Source organism: Lottia gigantea (assembly GCF_000327385.1).
Source record: "Lottia gigantea unplaced genomic scaffold LOTGIsca_43, whole genome shotgun sequence".
Taxonomy (NCBI): domain Eukaryota; kingdom Metazoa; phylum Mollusca; class Gastropoda; family Lottiidae; genus Lottia; species Lottia gigantea.
Window position 1 is genome coordinate 949,821 of NW_008709504.1, and position 17,993 is coordinate 967,813.

Genomic DNA, 17,993 nt, shown 5'->3' on the forward strand with positions numbered 1-17,993 from the left:
CAAATCTAGAAAAGCTCTAGAAAAACACTATACTATACATTATACAGACAGAAGCCATCTAGTATCCACTGATCAGACAGACGCCACCTAGAATCCACTGATCAGACAGAAGCCACCTAGAATCTACTGATCAGACAGAAGCCATCTAGAATCCACTCATCAGACAGAAGCCAATCTAGAATCTACTGATCAGACAGACGCCACCTAGAATCCACTGATCAGACAGAAGCCATCTAGTATCCACTGATCAGACAGACGCCACCTAGAATCCACTGATCAGACAGAAGCCACCTAGAATCTACTGATCAGACAGAAGCCAGCTAGAATCCACTGATCAGACAGAAGCCAGCTAGAATCCACTGATCAGACAGAAGCCACCTAGAATCCACTGATCAGACAGAAGCCACCTAGAATCTACTGATCAGACAGAAGCCATCTAGAATCCACTCATCAGACAGAAGCCAATCTAGAATCTACTGATCAGACAGAAGCCACCTAGAATCCACTGATTAGAAGAAGCCATCTAGAATCCACTGATCAGACAGAAGCCAATCTAGAATCTACTGATCAGACAGAAGCCACCTAGAATCCACTGATTAGAAGAAGCCATCTAGAATCCACAATGAATCAATGAAAGTGGAAATAATATACAACTATTGATTTAGAATAAAATAATTATTTTGACTGTTTAAATAGTGCTCAATACAAATGTAGAGCAATTTAGAAATTTTTATATCCAATTGTAAAGATTATAATTAATATAAGGTATATTGCTGGGAGAGATATTAAAAGGTGAAAGCAGACAATTGTGAAGTTAAATGTATTAAAAGCTTATAAAATAATTCTCTGTAGAAACACTTTCCCACAGCATATTTCACTATCAAATGAATATATCTAAAAATATAGCTTATTAAAAATGAAATTGGAATGAAGTTGGAGAAAACACCATGAAGAATAATATACTAGACTGATAAAAATATCTATTGAGATCTTACAACTATACTAAGTAATATCATTATACAATATAACTTACTAACTGAGGCTGTAATATAAACAGAAAATATATTATCTAACATCCAGATTAAATTATTAATAATTACAATAACAATTACATCTGAGTTTATTTTTACATTCTGTGATACAACAGACTTTGTGATAGAGGATGAAAACAGACACAGGGCTACTCTAGAGTTATCAATATATTAACTCTTCATTCTCATCATAAAGTTTTCAGTAAACAGAAGGATGTTTGATATTAAAATCTAACCAAGGAAATATATTAACTGAAACTTACAGCAGTAGCTCTAGCCACCTCATATCCTAATAACGGTAAACTTTCTACAGCAGCCATATCTTCACTAGCTCGATATGTATATAATACTTTATCTTTTACCACATACCACATCTTCTTCCATTTCTTATTTTTATAACTTTTTAAATATCCACTCATATCGGATCCTTCATCATTCGCGTGAACCTGAAATTTAAAATCAAGAGAGAGATGAACAGTAGTTAGTCATATAACAACTCTTATTAATCATCTTAAATCAAACTAGATAAAGTTGGTTGTAAAAAGTATTCTAACAAGCTAGATATTGATATAACAAAACAGTTAAATAATGATATACCTCTTTCAGTACAGCTGGTCGTTTTATAACACCTTTATTACTTCGAGCACTCTTTCTTATCTTCTCAAACCTGGCTTTTAGATTGGTTAAACTGACTGGTGTAGAGCTGGTAATATCTGACTCATCACATTTTGAATCTATTTCACCTCGGTCTATCTCTGTTGATATAAAATTATATTTAACTCAATCTTATATATTCACCAAGTTTCTATATATTTATAAATCAAATAAACAAGAGAATATAGCCTACCTGATTCTATTTTAACATAACATTCAGAACAAACTCTAGCGGACTTGTATTTTAAATATCGTAATGGTGCCTTGTTCTCAGAACAATTTCCACAGACAACCTACAAATATATATATATATATATTAACAACCAATTTTACTGACATATATAATATTAATATACCTAATATCAGTTTACAAGAATATCAATAAAGCTAAAAAAAACATAATCAAAAAAGCCAGTAAATTCAAATGTTGGTAAAAACTGGAGAAATAAAACCATGAATATTTTATTCAAAGATAAAGAATATAAATAGAAAAACACAGAAACATATTAGAGTAAATTACAGGACAGACTAACTTTGATTCAGATAAAATAAGAATTGAAATTTCTGTAAGTTTATGGAAACAACTGGACATTCCATAAAACAAAATAGAACCTGTTCAAACACTCTAGACGAGTGTTACCATTTAGTTCAATACAGATTAAAGGGAACTTACTCTGCCACAAGCTCGACAATGATGACGTCTCCAAGTTATAGTAAATTCACCAAGACATAACATACACATAGTAACCCTGGCATCAGGTACCATCAATGGAGCTTTATGACCCACAATAAAATCTTTATCTAATAGAGAGGTCTAGATAGAAATAGAAATATACAGTTGTATATACATCATGCTTATAATGCATTCAAATTACAGACGCTACTCATTCTCAAATGATCTCAATTTCATTCTCAGATTATCCAAATTTTTATTCAGTTTTTACATTTCTATTTCAATAAAGAAGAGAATTACAAGAAATTGAACTACATCTATCTACTAGGACATGCAGAACTCAAATCAATTAACTCTAATATTTCTACATTTAGACAGAGATATACATTTTAAACTTCAAGATAAAATTAAATAAAAAAGGCTGTTTTTGTACCCAGTCAAAGTTAAAAATGAAATTTTACCTGAGGAGTAGCATGTAATTTTACTGTTTGAAAAGTATTTTTTCTCTGGGCAGCCTCCTCGATAACATTGGATAATGTTTTTAACCAATCATCTCTTTCTTCAGGTGTGCTGTTATTGTAAATAAGATAATTTTCTTAATATAATATTATATTATTAGCTATGTGGACTCTCTGGATAGACTTATTGTTGACTTGTAAAATTCAATTAAAAGTTAAAGAGATTTACCTGGCAGCCACTGTAAAAGATCTCTGTACACTTAAAATACTGAACTCATTTTTAAAATCTTCTGCTAACGGCTTGCTAACCTGAATAAATACAATATATAATATAAAACAATGTTTATTACATGCAGTTTAACGACTAGGTGTAACGGCTTGCTAACCTGAATAAATACAATATATAATATAAAACAATGTTTATTACATGCAGTTTAACGACTAGGTGTAAGGGCTTGCTAACCTGAATAATTACAATATATAATATAAAACAATGTTTATTACATGCAGTTTAACGACTAGGTGTAACGGCTTGCTAACCTGAATAATTACAATAAATAATATAAAACAATGTTTATTACATGCAGTTTAACGACTAGGTGTAACGGCTTGCTAACCTGAATAAATACAATATATAATATAAAACAATGTTTATTACATGCAGTTTAACGACTAGGTGTAAGGGCTTGCTAACCTGAATAATTACAATATATAATATAAAACAATGTTTATTACATGCAGTTTAACGACTAGGTGTAACGGCTTGCTAACCTGAATAATTACAATATATAATATAAAACAATGTTTATTACATGCAGTTTAACGACTAGGTGTAACGACTTGCTAACCTGAATATTTACAATATATAATACTAGAGCCACACGTGGCACAGAGTGGGACTTTGCAAATGTAGCATTTTGCTAAAGACCCCGAAAAAATCAACCATCGACGATAATGAGGTCAAGCGCAAGAACTGTCTAATGTTGAGAAATTTTCATTTTTTAGAAGATTCTAATACCGGAAGTAGACGTCAGATCTCACAAATGAAAGTATCAGCAGATAGCCAAGGTCAATGACCTTTGATCAAGAGATATACGTCATCAAAATTTTTAATTGCATACGACTATAAAACCGGAAGTTGACATAGGACGGCAAATATAAAAGTATAAATAGATAGCCAATGCCAATGACATTTGATCCTACAATGGTCAAGGTCAACAAAGGTCAAGGTCAAAAATTAAAAATTTTGAATTTCCAAAACCTGTTCCTTTTTTTGAACTATGAAGCGGAAACAACCAAACTTCTAAGATAACGTGGCTCAAAACGTGATATAATTGTATGCAAAGTTCCATTTTGAACAAACGTATACTTTGCGAGTTATGCTCCTGGCCAAAAATGTCAATAATGAGTAATATAACCCAGATGTGCCACGCCCACCTTAATTTTTTTTCATTGGGTAATTGATATTTCAAATGTTATGTTGTGTTTTAAATTTCAAGCTTCTACATTAAGGTCAAAATTGAAAAATGAAAATATCCAAATGTTAAAACCCGTTCCTTTTTTGAAACTATAAAGCTGAAACAACTGAGCTGTTAACACAAACTGGCCAAAAGGATGAGGTAATTGTGTGCAAAGTCCCTTTTTTAACAAACGTATCCTATGCGAGTTATGCCCCAGCCCCAAAATGTAAACAATTAGTAATTCAACCCGGATGTACCACGCCCACCCCAATTTTTTTGTCATAGGTGAATTCATATTCAAAGTGTCTAGTTGTATTCCAAATATCAAGGTTCTACATAAAATAGGTCATAAGATATACATACACCAGGATCAAAAAGACACAAATATGGTAAAACAAAACTCAAATTTGAAAAAATCACGAATTTCAATTTTGCTTTAAAAAAGCAATTGTTCTATATCTATGTAAAGTGCATGAGAAGCACATCAGGAAACCGAAAAAATTAACCCTCTAGGTTAATTAGGTCACGTGCTAGAGCAGTCCAAAGTTGCGAATTTGGCTTTTTACGGATAGCTATAAAACCGGAAGTACATGTCGGGGTCAAAGGTAAAAGTTTCAAATGATAGCCAAGGTCAATGTCCTTTGACCCTATAAAGGTCAAGGTCATCAAGGGTCAAGGTCACGAGATAGAACTTGCAAAAAAGGAAAAGCGAAATTCAAAAATCGGCTTTCTAGTGTTTGTTGGCAATCGATTGTAGATTACATACACATCAAAATTATAAACGCCCCTTCATAGAGGCCCCATTTTTCGATTTACAAAAGTGTGTTTATTCAATACTTCCAGTCTGGATTTTATTCTAAAATGTGCTATAGAATTTTATTTGCTAAAGATCAGCTAAATTTTGTTGACCTACATACACCGGAAGTTATTCAACCGGAAGTAGATTTGAAATTCAGTCGCTTTCCTGTTCAAAAGCGGAACTGACGTACAAAATCTGACTGTACCATATTGTTTACATTAGTAAAGTCTCTTTGCATTTAACGTTTCAGATCAATCGATGCAAAAGCAAAAAAGTTGCAAAAAAATCGAAAAATCTGATCGAAAAAAGTGAGCGAGGTAGATTGTAAAAATGAAAACCCAAAGAAAATCGATGCAAAAATGCGCCTTCTAGAGCCGATTTTCGACTTTTTACACATGTTGAACTGTAGCTTCAATCCTGCTCACAAACTATTTTTAACAAATTTGGACGCATTTTAACAAAGTCAAAGGCAATAACTCAAAAATCGTTCATCGAAAATGCGTCAAGTTAAAACTTGTCCAAGATCTTATCAATTCCAATGATCACACCAAGTTTCATCAGAATCGGATGAAAATTGTAGCTTCAATCCTGCTCACGAACAATTTTTAACAAATTTCAAGGCGTTCTAAGTCAAGGGCAATATCTCAAAAACCGTTCATCGAAAATATGTCAAATTCGAACTTGACCGAGATCTTATCAATCTAAAGCATCACACCCAGTTTTATCAAAATCAGATAAAAACTGTAGTCTCTATAGTTTCTACAGTCAGTCAATAACAGAAACTTATTGTAAAATGTCACTCAGTAATGCTCTATGAACTAAAAACTCACTGAACAGAAGAGAATAAGATTTGAACCTAGCATACCTTCATTCCACTGACAGGTAAAATTTGGTTGAGTTTATAACCACTAGCTACTGATACTGTATATAACAATACATCATTAAACTGAAATATATAATATAATCAAATGAAAGAGAAGGATTTATAAAAATGTCTATATGAAGATAACATAAAGAGATGTGGTAGTATAAAGATAGCTTGCGTTGCAAGGTAACATACGCTCACTGGCAGCTGTCAGAAATAATAAAACAGTCTTTAGTGACTAAAGTACGAATTTTCTCATATTTCTCAATTCCAATGATCACACCAAGTTTCATCAGAATCGGTTGAAAACTGTAGCTTCAATCCTGCTCACAAACTATTTTTAACAAATTTCAACACGTTTTAACAAAGTCAAGGGCAATAACTCAAAAACCGTTCATCAAAAATGCGTCAAGTTAGAACTTGTCCGAGATCTTATCAATTCCAATGATTACACCAAGTTTCATGAGAATAGGTTGAAAACTGTAGCTTCAATCCTGCTCACGAACTATTTTTAACAAATTTCAACACTTTTTAACAAAGTCAAGGGTAATAACTCAAAAACCGTTCATCGAAAATGCGTCAAGTTAGAACTTGTCCGAGATCTTATCAATTCCAATGATCACACCAAGTTTCATCAGAATCGGTTGAAAACTGTAGCTTCAATACTGCTCACAAACTATTTTTAACAAATTTTGACGCGTTTTAACAAAGTCAAGGGCAATAACTCAAAAACCGTTCATCGAAAATGCGTCAAGTTAGAACTTGTCCGAGATCTTATCAATTCCAATGATCACACCAAGTTTCATCAGAATCGGTTGAAAACTGTAGCTTCAATCCTGCTCACGAACTATTTTTAACAAATTTCGACGCTTTTTAACAAAGTCAAGGGCAATTACTCAAAATCCGTTCATCGAAAATGCGTCAAGTTAGAACTTGTCCGAGATCTTATCAATTCCAATGATCACATTCACACCAAGTTTCATCAGAATCGGTTGAAAACTGTAGCTTCAATCCTGCTCACGAACTATTTTTAACAAATTTCGACCCGTTTTAACAAAGTCAAGGGCAATAACTCAAAAACCGTTCATCGAAAATGCGTCAAGTTAGAACTTGTCCGAGATCTTATCAATTCCAATGATCACACCAAGTTTCATCAGAATCGGATGAAAATTGTAGCTTCAATCCTGCTCACGAACAATTTTTAACAAATTTCAATGCGTTCTAAGTCAAGGGCAATATCTCAAAAACCGTTCATCGAAAATATGTCAAATTCGAACTTGACCGAGATCTTATCAATCTAAAGCATCACACCAAGTTTTATCAAAATCAGATAAAAACTGTAGTCTCTATAGTGCTCACAAGAAATGTTGACAGACGGACTGATGGACAGGGGCGACGACAATATACGACCACATATTCATGTGGGCGTATAAAAACTTACTAGAAAAAACATTCTTGGTTGTAATTCTTTTCTAGATAATTTCATTAATTCACCACATTTGATCAATTCCTGGAGAAAAATAGAAAAATAGAAAAACAAGAATAAAACAATTTATACAGAGAAGAAGAAAATAGAGAAAAGATTTTTATCAATCAATTGTATAAAATAATCAATTCTTGTAAAGATCTCAGAGTTCCAGTCTCGGCTACTGACAGTCAATTTGATATTAAATTTTCCTATGTTTTACACAATTCTACTGACCCGGCCTGGTTATATATAAGATAGCTTGCGTTGCAAGGTAACATACGCCCACTGGCAGCTGTCAGAAATGATAAAACAGTCTTTAGTGACTAAAGTACGAATTTTCTCATATTGAAGAAATTATTTATGCTGAATAATTCCACAAAATTTTTTAAAATCAATATCAATAACCCAAATACAACAAACAATTAAATCACACAGCTCTAATCAAGGGCAAAAAACAACTTTTGACGCGTGTTTACAAAGTCAAGGGCAATAACTCAAAAAATTTTCATCAAAAATATCTCTTGTTAGAACTTGTCCGAGATCTTATCAATTCCAATGATCACACCAAGTTTCATCAAAATCGGTTGATAACTGTAGCTTCTATTGTGCTCACAAACAAATTTTGACGCATATTTCGTAAGTTAATGGCAATAACTCAAAAACATTTCATCGAAAATGCGTCAAGTTAGAACTTGTCCGAAATCTTATCAATTTCAATGATCACACCAAGTTTCATCAGAATCGGTTGAAAACTGTAGCTTCAATAATGCTCATGAACTATTTTTCACAAATTTTGACGCGTTTTTACAAAGTCAAGGGCAATAACTCAAAAACCGTTCATCAAAAATGCATCAAGTGAGAACTTGTCTGAGATCTTATCAATTCCAATGATCACAAGTTTCATCAGAATCGGTTGAAAACTGTAGCTTCAATAATGCTCACGAACTATTTTTCACAAATTTTGACGCGTTTTTACAAAGTCAAAGTAGTGTATGAGCTTTTATATTGGTCGCATGGGGATTCCCCATTCCATTTCATTTCATGGGGAAAATGCGACCAATATATAAGCTCCCAAAAAAGACATAACTCCCTATATTTCATAAATTCTTACAGCAAAACACCCTACATTTCATAAAATTCTTACACTAAAAAATACCCTTCATTTCTTAAATTCTTACACTATAAAAAGACCTAAACTCCCTATAAATTATTACACCAAAAAACACCTTCAATCAATTTCCTACATTCCATCAAAAAAAAAGCATATTAAAAATACCCTTATATAAAAATAACATAACATTTTTAATAGCCTCGTTTTAAATAATGTTATTTTTAGTCTAGAAAGAGAGATAACTCTTGTTTTTGGAAAAAAGAAATTATGAGTACGAACTCGATTGCAATCAAGAATATGAATTGGGATTAAAGTATTTCTCTGTTTACAATTCCATTAGGAATATCAACGAAAAAAATAATCAAATAAAAATATCAACAGATAATGGAGTTACGTTCAAAACCATACGTTTACTACCAGGAAGCTATGAATACATAGCCATTAACGAATACCTATCTGAATATGGAGGAAGTGTAAATGGTAAAAACAATATTGAATTCGAAGGTAATTTGAATCTGAACAAAATAAAATTGATATTAAGAAATAATAGTCAAGTTGATTTCAACGTAGAAAATTCATTGAATACGTTACTAGGATTTGATAAACGAATATACACCCAATCCACTTTAGCACCACACAAAGCTAATATCGAGAATGATATCGATGTGATAAATATACATTGCAATTTGATAAACGGTGGATTTTTCAATAAATACAAACGTCAGATTATTTACAGTCTTCCAACATTCACTGTACCGATTGGATATAGAATTATAGAGAAACCATTTCAAACGACGTATTTACCACTTAATTCCTTTATGATTAAAGATATAAATCTGGAAATCAAAGATGGTAAAAATAGGTTTATAGATTTTGGTAACGAGGAAATTGTTATTCAACTTCACTTAAAACAAAAACATTAACACTCTTCATTCTCTTCTTGAATAGTTAGATAATCGAAATCATCAAATTCATAGTTTTCATCCATGTTCAATTCTTTTCCGTCGTTGTAAGGATACATGATTCCTTCACTGTTTGGTGCTTTTCTCTTAACTAGATTTAGATAACTTCTAAAAACTTACTTTTGTTTATCATCATCCTATGGAATAACTACTCCATTGGTGAAACTTTTTACTCATGGTTTCTTAAATTCATTTGTTACATCGTGTCCACTAGCTAATCGAATATAATCTTCTACGGTTATCTTATCTTCAGAGTAACCCTTAAACGTTTTTATTTCTTTTAGAACACCATCGGAAGTTAGAATGATATTGTATTTAATTTTTGGCGCTAAATATAAACCAAATATAATTCCACCATCACTGTAATCATTCTTTCCTTTACAATAATCATTTTCGGACACCAACCCAGCTTCATTTAAGAAATTGCTAGACGAAATGTATAAACTATCAGTATCTGTATAGTATATTTCAGGCTTATAAAATCCATTTATGACGTGAATAAAATTATTCATTATTTTTTTACTGTGAGATAAAACGAATGATCCCAAATGACTAGGTGTTAGTCCTGTAGATTTAGGAGGTTGTAACGATATCTGTTTAACTGTATTTACTTGTTATCTCCCTTTAATGTACCTCGCATGCGCACTGTAAAAAGGAAGTTCTCAGTATGTCTCTCTCTAATAAAAAACGTTGTTAAAACTCTCTAGTCTTCTCTGGCTCACCAACTTAACATACAAGACAACAACGTTACATGGTGTCAGAAGCGTGTCGAGACTAACCCAAAGACTCTGTCTACAATAGGTTTTACTGATTAAAACCTTTGGTGAGCTTAAAATCATCAAAATTCTGGTGAAGGTGTGTGAATCTATGACGTCACACACATTCCTTTCTTCGCGCTGAAGTTAAAGGTCATCTCACACCACATTGAACAATCTCAACTAAGATGGACAATCAAGTTCAACAAGTACAAATACCTGTACCTATGAACATTCCTTTTCCACCTCAACTTAATTTGAAGGGAAACATTGCTACAAACTCGAAACAGTTCAAACGTGTGTGGGAACAGTATGAAATAGCCAGTCTTTTGATTAATCGTGATATGAGGCAGAGGACTGCAACACTTCTTACGTGTTTGGGACCTGATGCTCTAGCGATTTATGATGGTCTTACTTTTGCGAATCCTGCTGATCGTGAAGATATTGATCAAATTATACAGAAGTTTGAAAGATTTTGTTTGGATCAAACCAATGAAACTTATGAACTCTATCTTTTCAATAAGCGAGATCAAGGTGAAACTGAAACTGTTGATGCTTATGTCGCAGCACTTAGAACTCTGACTAGAACCTGTAACTATGGTGTTCTAGAAAATAGTCTAATTCGTGACAGGATTGTGATTGGAATCCGAAACAACACGACTCGCAAGAAACTGTTGCAAGATCATAGACTTACTCTACAATCAGCTATTGATATTTGCAGAGCTAGTGAAACTACAGCTAATCAACTGAAATCTATGACACAAGAAGAAGTTTCATACATTAAGTCAACTAAGCCTGCCAGATATGTCAAGAAATCTTCAAAGCCTGCTGAAAATAGGAAAACTCCTACATCTCATAAGTCTTCTAAAGGCTCTACATCTACTACTCCTCAAGAATGTAAATTTTGTACTCATAAACATATTTTACAGAAGGAACTCTGTCCTGTCTGGAAACAGATATGTAATCTTTGTGGTGGTAAAAACCATTTTCGTGCAAAATGTCCTTCGACATTAAAAGAAAAATCTGTTCTAAACTCTGACTCAAGTGATGAAAATTTGCTTGCCCTAGACTATATTAACTCTGTTAATGATTTACCAACAAAGAAACTGAAAGCTATTATGGCTATTGGTAATAGTAAGGTAGAATTTCTGTTAGATTGTGGTTCAACTGTGAATGTACTCTCTAGAAAGATTTACTCTGAAATCTTTAAACCTGAAAACTTGGAGAAATCTAACACTACTCTTGTGATGTTTAACAAGTCTACACTCAAGCCAATTGGAAAATGCCACATCAAAGTAAAGAATCCGGTAAACTCTAAAGATTATCAACTTGAATTCTTGATAGTGGATGAAGCTCTTCAACCAATTCTAGGCTCTAGGTCTATACAGGAAATGGGACTCATTACTGTAAACTCTGAACTCATTTCTAAAGATTTGACTGAACCTAATCTGAACTCTATGTCAACCTATGTTGATAATTCTAGTATATCTCTAGAATCTGTGTTATCTAAATACCAAGATGTCTTCAAAGGTGAAGGAAAATTTAAAGGCCAACTCAACTTGAAGAAGTCTATTACTCCTGTGCAACTTCTTACTAGAAAATTGCCTTTAGCTATCAAAGATAAAGTGAAATTGGAACTTCAACGACTTACTGATCTTGATGTTCTTACTCCAGTTTCAACTCCTACAGATTGGATATCTAGCATGGTGGTCATAACCAAACCTTCTGGTAAACTAAGGCTATGTATAGATCCAAAACCTTTGAATAAAGCTCTTCGTTGAAACCATTATCCAACTCCTACTATAGAAGATCTCTTATCTGATCTATCTAAAGCTCGTGTATTCTCAGTCTTAGATGCTAAGAATGGTTTTTGGCATTGTGAATTGTCAGAAGAAAGCAGTTACCTCACTACTTTTGGTACACCATGGGGTCGCTTTAGATGGAAACGTATGCCCTTTGGTATCTCTCCAGCCCCTGAAGAATTCCAAAGACAAATGGATATAGCTCTAGAAGGTCTATCTGGAGTTAAAGCTATTCATGATGATATAATTGTTTATGGTGTTGGTGATACTGACTCTGCTGCTATTCTTGATCATGACAAGAAATTCACATCTCTAATGAATCGTTGTAGAGAACGACAAATCAAACTGAAGTCTCCTATATGGGTCATCTGATATCATCCAGTGGTTTAAAAGTTGATCCTGAGAAAATCAGAGCAATAATGGAAATGCAAACACCTGAAGATAAATCAGCTGTTCAACGATTACTTGGTATGGTCAACTATGTACAAAAGTTTGCTCCATGTGTATCTGAAATCACTGCTTCTCTACGTGATTTGATAAAAAACACTTCTCATTTCTACTGGGATTCTCAAGTTTATGGTGAAGCTCTTAACAAAGTTAAGAAGATTCTCTCTAATGCTCCAGTTCTTCAATACTTCGATACTAATAAGTCTACTGTTCTACAATGTGATGCATCTGAATATGGACTTGGTGCATGCTTACTACAAGATGATCGTCCAATTGCATACGCATCTCGCTCTTTAACACCTACTGATGTGAACTATGCTCAGATAGAGAAAGAACTCCTTGCTGTTGTGTTTGGAACTGAACGTTTTGAAACTTATCTCTATGGTAGAAAAGTGTTAGTAGAATCTGATCATAGCCCTCTTGAAACAATTTATAAGAAAAGTCTCCATTCTTCTAAACGTTTGCAACGTATGTTATTACGCCTTCAAAGATTTGATTATGATGGCAGGTACATACGCCCACTGGCAGCTGTCAGAAATGATTAAACAGTCTTTAGTGACTACAGGGTTGCACAATATAGCTAATAGAGTGAAACGTCAAGTCAGACGAGATATTTCGGTGAAATATTATCCGATCATCGCGAAAATCGATAGGGATTATCTTCATAATGACATTGACACACAAAATAAAAATCAAAAGAATCCATAAAGAACTGTAGCCTGTAGACTGAGCACGAGTTGCACAATATAGCTAATAGAGTAAAATGTCAGGTCAGACACTATATTTCGGTGAAAAATTATCCAATCATCATGAAAATCAATAGATCATCATGAAAATCAATAGGGATCATCTTCATAATGACAATGACATACAAAATAAAAATCAAAAGAATCTGTAAAAATTGTAGCCTGTAGAGTGAGCACGAGTTGCACAATATAGCTAATAGAGTAAAACGTCAAGTCAGACACGATATTTCGGTGAAAAATTATCCGATCATCACGAAAATCAATAGGGATCATCTTCATAACAACATTGACATACAAAATAAAAATCAAAAGAATCCATAAAGAACTGTAGCCTGTAGAGTGAGCACGAGCCAAATGTGAACGGACGTACGGACCGACGGGGTGATTACAATATACGCCCATCTTACATGTGGGCGTATAAAAAAGGATCACAAATGTTCATAGCAGATACTCTTAGTCGTGCATTTTTACCTAGTACTAAACATGATATTGATAATACTGAAACTGTCTATTGTTTAAGTGATAGGTCTAATTTTGAAACTGAGTTAGAATCTGTTAATGCTATGCAATATTTATGTGTTAGTGATGTAACTTTTAACAAAATTCTAGATGCTACTAATTCTGATATTGATATGAAACATTTAAAGTCTACTATACTTAATGGCTTTCCAGCAAAGAAAAGTGCTTTGCCTTTGTCTATTCAAACTTATTTTACTTTTCATGAGGAACTTTGTGTTCAAAAAGGTAAATATTTAAAGGTGAACGTGTAATCATACCTTTATCTTTACGTGATTATATGCTTTCTAGAATACATTCTAGTCATATTGGTGTCCAAGGTTGTTTGCGCAAAGCTCGTGAAAGCGTTTACTGGCCCAATATGAATAGAGATGTTGAAATATTTGTAAGCAAATGTGAAATTTTTAATACATTTCAACCAGAGCAACAAAAAGAACCAATGATATCTCATAGTATCCCTACTAGGCCATGGGAAACTGTTGGTACTGATTTGTTTCAATTTAATGATAAGGCTTATTGATTATTATAGACTGTTGATTATTATTCTAATTTCTTTGAAGTAGATTACCTTCGAGATAAAACTTCAGCCACAGTAATTCCTAAACTTAAAGCAAACTTTGCTCGTCATGGAATACCTACTGAAGTTATGTCTGAAGGTGGACCTCCTTTTAATAGTCATGATTTTGAAAATTTTGCTAGTGAATATGATTATGATAAGCTCTCCTAATTATCCTAAATATAATGGTAAAGTTGAAAATGCAATCAAAACTGCAAAACGCATTATGAGAAAAGCATATGAGGATAAAGCTGATGTTTATCTTGCATTATTGGATTATCGTAATACACCTACTGAAGGATTAGAAAGCTCTCCAGCTCAAAGATTATTTAGTCGTAGAACTAGAACGCTTTTGCCCACATCTTCTAAAATGTTAAAACCTGCATGTATTAAGAATGTTAATCATAAACTACGTATGTTAAAATCTAAACAAACTAAGTATCATGATCGTTCGTCTAAGGAACTCTCTAAGCTTAACGATGGTGATAATGTTAGAATTAAACCACTTCCTACTGCTAAAAATAAGAAATGGATGAAAGGACAAATTGAAGGTCAAGTAGATATTAGATCTTATCAAGTGCGAACTGAAGATGGTCGTGGCTATAGAAGAAATCGCAAATATCTACGATCTTCTAATGGAACATTTAATCCTAATTCTTCTGAAAACCCTCCTTATTTTAAGCCAATTGATATTCTGAATAATCCTCCTGTAAATGTTGATACACAACCTCAAAATACTAATGTTGATGTAAACAATGAACCTGATATTGTTAATGATAATTTTGACAATGCTCCTTATGAAATACCTATTCCAGATGTAAATGTGTCAAAACATATTAGTAAGAAAAAGCATAAATGTTCTGCACTGTAAAAAGGAAGTTCTCAGTATGTCTCTCTCTAATAAATAACGTTAAAACTCTCTAGTCTTCTCTGGTTCACCAACTTAACATACAAGACAACGTTACAGAGGTGTACAGTCAAATTCTTTTTCTTCGTCATTAATTTCAACTATATATTGACTATCATTTACTTTTTCATAGTTTATAACGTGTGAATCGAAGTTGGTTTTTAAAGTTGCTTCACTCCATAGATGTCTCGATATAGTTATATCCTACTGAATAGATTTACCATACAATGAATTACCTAGCGTGAACTTCCGTTTTATCTTTTGGGTTAGCACTATATTCTTTGAATAAATCAATTATATTATCACTTGGTGTTTCTGTGTATTCCTTTAATATATTACAAATCTCATCCATTTTATTCGTTTCAATAGATTTTCGATTTGCCGAAACTCTTCCTCCTTTAATACTTTGTCTGATAAAATATCTTATAAAAGGGTTAGTGTGCGAATAAACTTTTTCTACGTTTTCTTTTTCGGTGTGTTTCGGAACCATTCTAGTAGTTTCATACCATTCTTCTTCAACCATTTCTTTATGGTAATGATATAAATAATACCAACCCTTTAAAGATAAAGAAGGAGCCGTTAGATTATTGGAAATATTCTGAAATACAACTTCTTTCATTGCATGATTGTATTTTATCAAACAAGCTCCGAGACATAACGTATCTCTTTTAGCGTAAGATTCCCATTCGTGTCTTAAAGGTTCCCAATTATCTTTGGTGTATTTTGCTAAGTCTACATCCTCGATTTTTCTCAAATTCATTGGTAGATTAGATGAATTACCCCATTTCGCCAAACTAGATGATTCATGTTGATAGGAACATATGAAATTAATATTTTGCAAATAATTAGAGTTACCCTTTATTTCTTTCTGTCTTTTCCATTTTTTCTGTAAATATTCATCGGTGAATGAATTAGTTAAAGTTAGAGACAGAATTTCTCTGGCTGTTTTTAAAGGGCATTGTGTTAGTTTTTTTACGTTTTTGATCATGATCCAGTTATCAAAACCGCTACCGTTATGAGCAATTAATGTTATTCTTTTTTGATCTATTTTTCCTAAACGTTGTAACATTTGATGGATGTAATCTTTACCTACAAATATTTCTACTATATTCATTAATTTATTATAAAATTCTTCTGGAATGGGATCTGTCGCCTTTAAATCTGGAAAGAGATTATTTATTCTGTCTAACATTTTTCTTAGTTTTTCTAAATTAATTAACGTGCAAGAATAAGGTATGGCTTTTTTTTCGCTATAGGTTTCGCAATCCAATGCGTATAAACAATCGTCGTGAATGGTTGGAAAAATGTTTAGTTTTAGAGGTGAAATTTGCGTTATCGCATTATCATCTTTACAAGTTCTCCATATACGTTTTCATCGTAATTATCTTCTATTTCTGTAATGCCTAAGGTTTTGTTATTTCTTCTAATGAGACAGAAATGTGATTTATGTAAGTAAAATACCCAATCTAATTCTTAGGATACTTTCTTTGGTTGAAAATGTCTATGTTTGGGCATATAAATTTGAAAATTAGTATTAAATTTCTTATTAAATTCACAGATTCTAGCAGTTGTCATTCACAGATTCTAGCAGTTGTCATAACGCCTTTTCTGTTTGATTTTGAAAAACTGTTGATGAAATCTTGAAATTCTCTCGTGTAGTCTTCGTTTAAAACACGATTAACGCACTTTACAAAGCAGTATCCATCGCTCGGTATATAACAATTTATACCGCTATATTCATTGATCTTTTTGAGTAGGGTAACACCACTACCCTTTTTTGATCTTTTTATTTCTTTGAAATTGTTTTTACGTAAAATCATTTTCCTGTGAAATACCAATCAGAAGCATCCGATTTATTATCCACTGTTGCGAAGAAATTGCGAAAAGTTTTGGCATTAAAGCCTACAAATTGCATGTATTGTTTGTGTCCTCCATCTTGAATTATCTCTCCATCTACTTCAATTTGCCCTTTAAATGTTAAAAATTTATCAGTGATAAGCTTAATAACAATGGAAAAAAGTTCATATGATATGAATTTTTCATCGTCTAAAATTTCAATTTTATTCATATTTTTTAAGCAACTATTTTTAACTAGCAATTTTTAACTTTTATTGATGATATATCTACATCAAATTTATCTAATATTTCATTGAATTTTTCTAATTCTATTCAATGGTTATGTTCTTATCTTCTCTCGATCTTTCGAAAAAAAATGAATAATTTATTAAGATATGTATTTAAAGTTTCCGTTTTTTTTAAGAACTTTCTGTTTTGATGTAATTATTGGAAGCATTAATCTACCGGTTACGGCTGTTGCCACCATTATCCCTACTAGTAGAACTGTACTTAATGTTTTGAAAACAGAATCAATTCTACTCCATGTTTTTCTACATTTGTTGAAGTGTTTTAGTTTTTCTTTTAGTTCGTTTTGTTTTTCTATCATGTAGTTTTTTCTGCTTTCTAGTTCCATTTTTTAGGTAATTAAATTAAGTGAATTTCTGATAAAGCTGTTTCTTGTTCACCATCATCAATAAAAACTTCTAATGATATTAACAACATTTGTTCTTTCGAATCATTAATCTTATTCAGAAGAGGTGAAAATTTTGGTTTTTCAATAGAGATTGATATATTAACATATGCATCAACATCATCTGTTATTGTTGGTATCAAAAATTTTTGTTTTTGTTGACTTTTATGAATATCAATTGAGGTAAATATATCACTATTAACAAAATATAGTTTTACATATTCAAAATGTTCAACAAAAAGAAAAAAGGGGGGGT

General features: G+C 32.4%; 1 protein-coding gene across 1 annotated transcript in view; it reads right to left on the reverse strand.

Moving 5' to 3' along the window:
• Positions 1 to 1,279: 1,279 nt before the first annotated feature.
• Positions 1,280 to 17,993, reverse strand: part of LOTGIDRAFT_123253 (hypothetical protein) — a gene marked incomplete at both ends in the record, with an annotated part of 26,684 nt that continues 9,970 nt past the window's right edge. Inside the window, 8 exons of the mRNA XM_009060559.1 lie at positions 1,280 to 1,477; positions 1,659 to 1,765; positions 1,879 to 1,978; positions 2,359 to 2,499; positions 2,820 to 2,928; positions 3,046 to 3,125; positions 5,941 to 6,021; positions 7,382 to 7,450. Coding sequence (XP_009058807.1) covers positions 1,280 to 1,477; positions 1,659 to 1,765; positions 1,879 to 1,978; positions 2,359 to 2,499; positions 2,820 to 2,928; positions 3,046 to 3,125; positions 5,941 to 6,021; positions 7,382 to 7,450 — 885 coding nt within the window. The remainder of the gene's footprint in view (positions 1,478 to 1,658; positions 1,766 to 1,878; positions 1,979 to 2,358; positions 2,500 to 2,819; positions 2,929 to 3,045; positions 3,126 to 5,940; positions 6,022 to 7,381; positions 7,451 to 17,993) is intronic.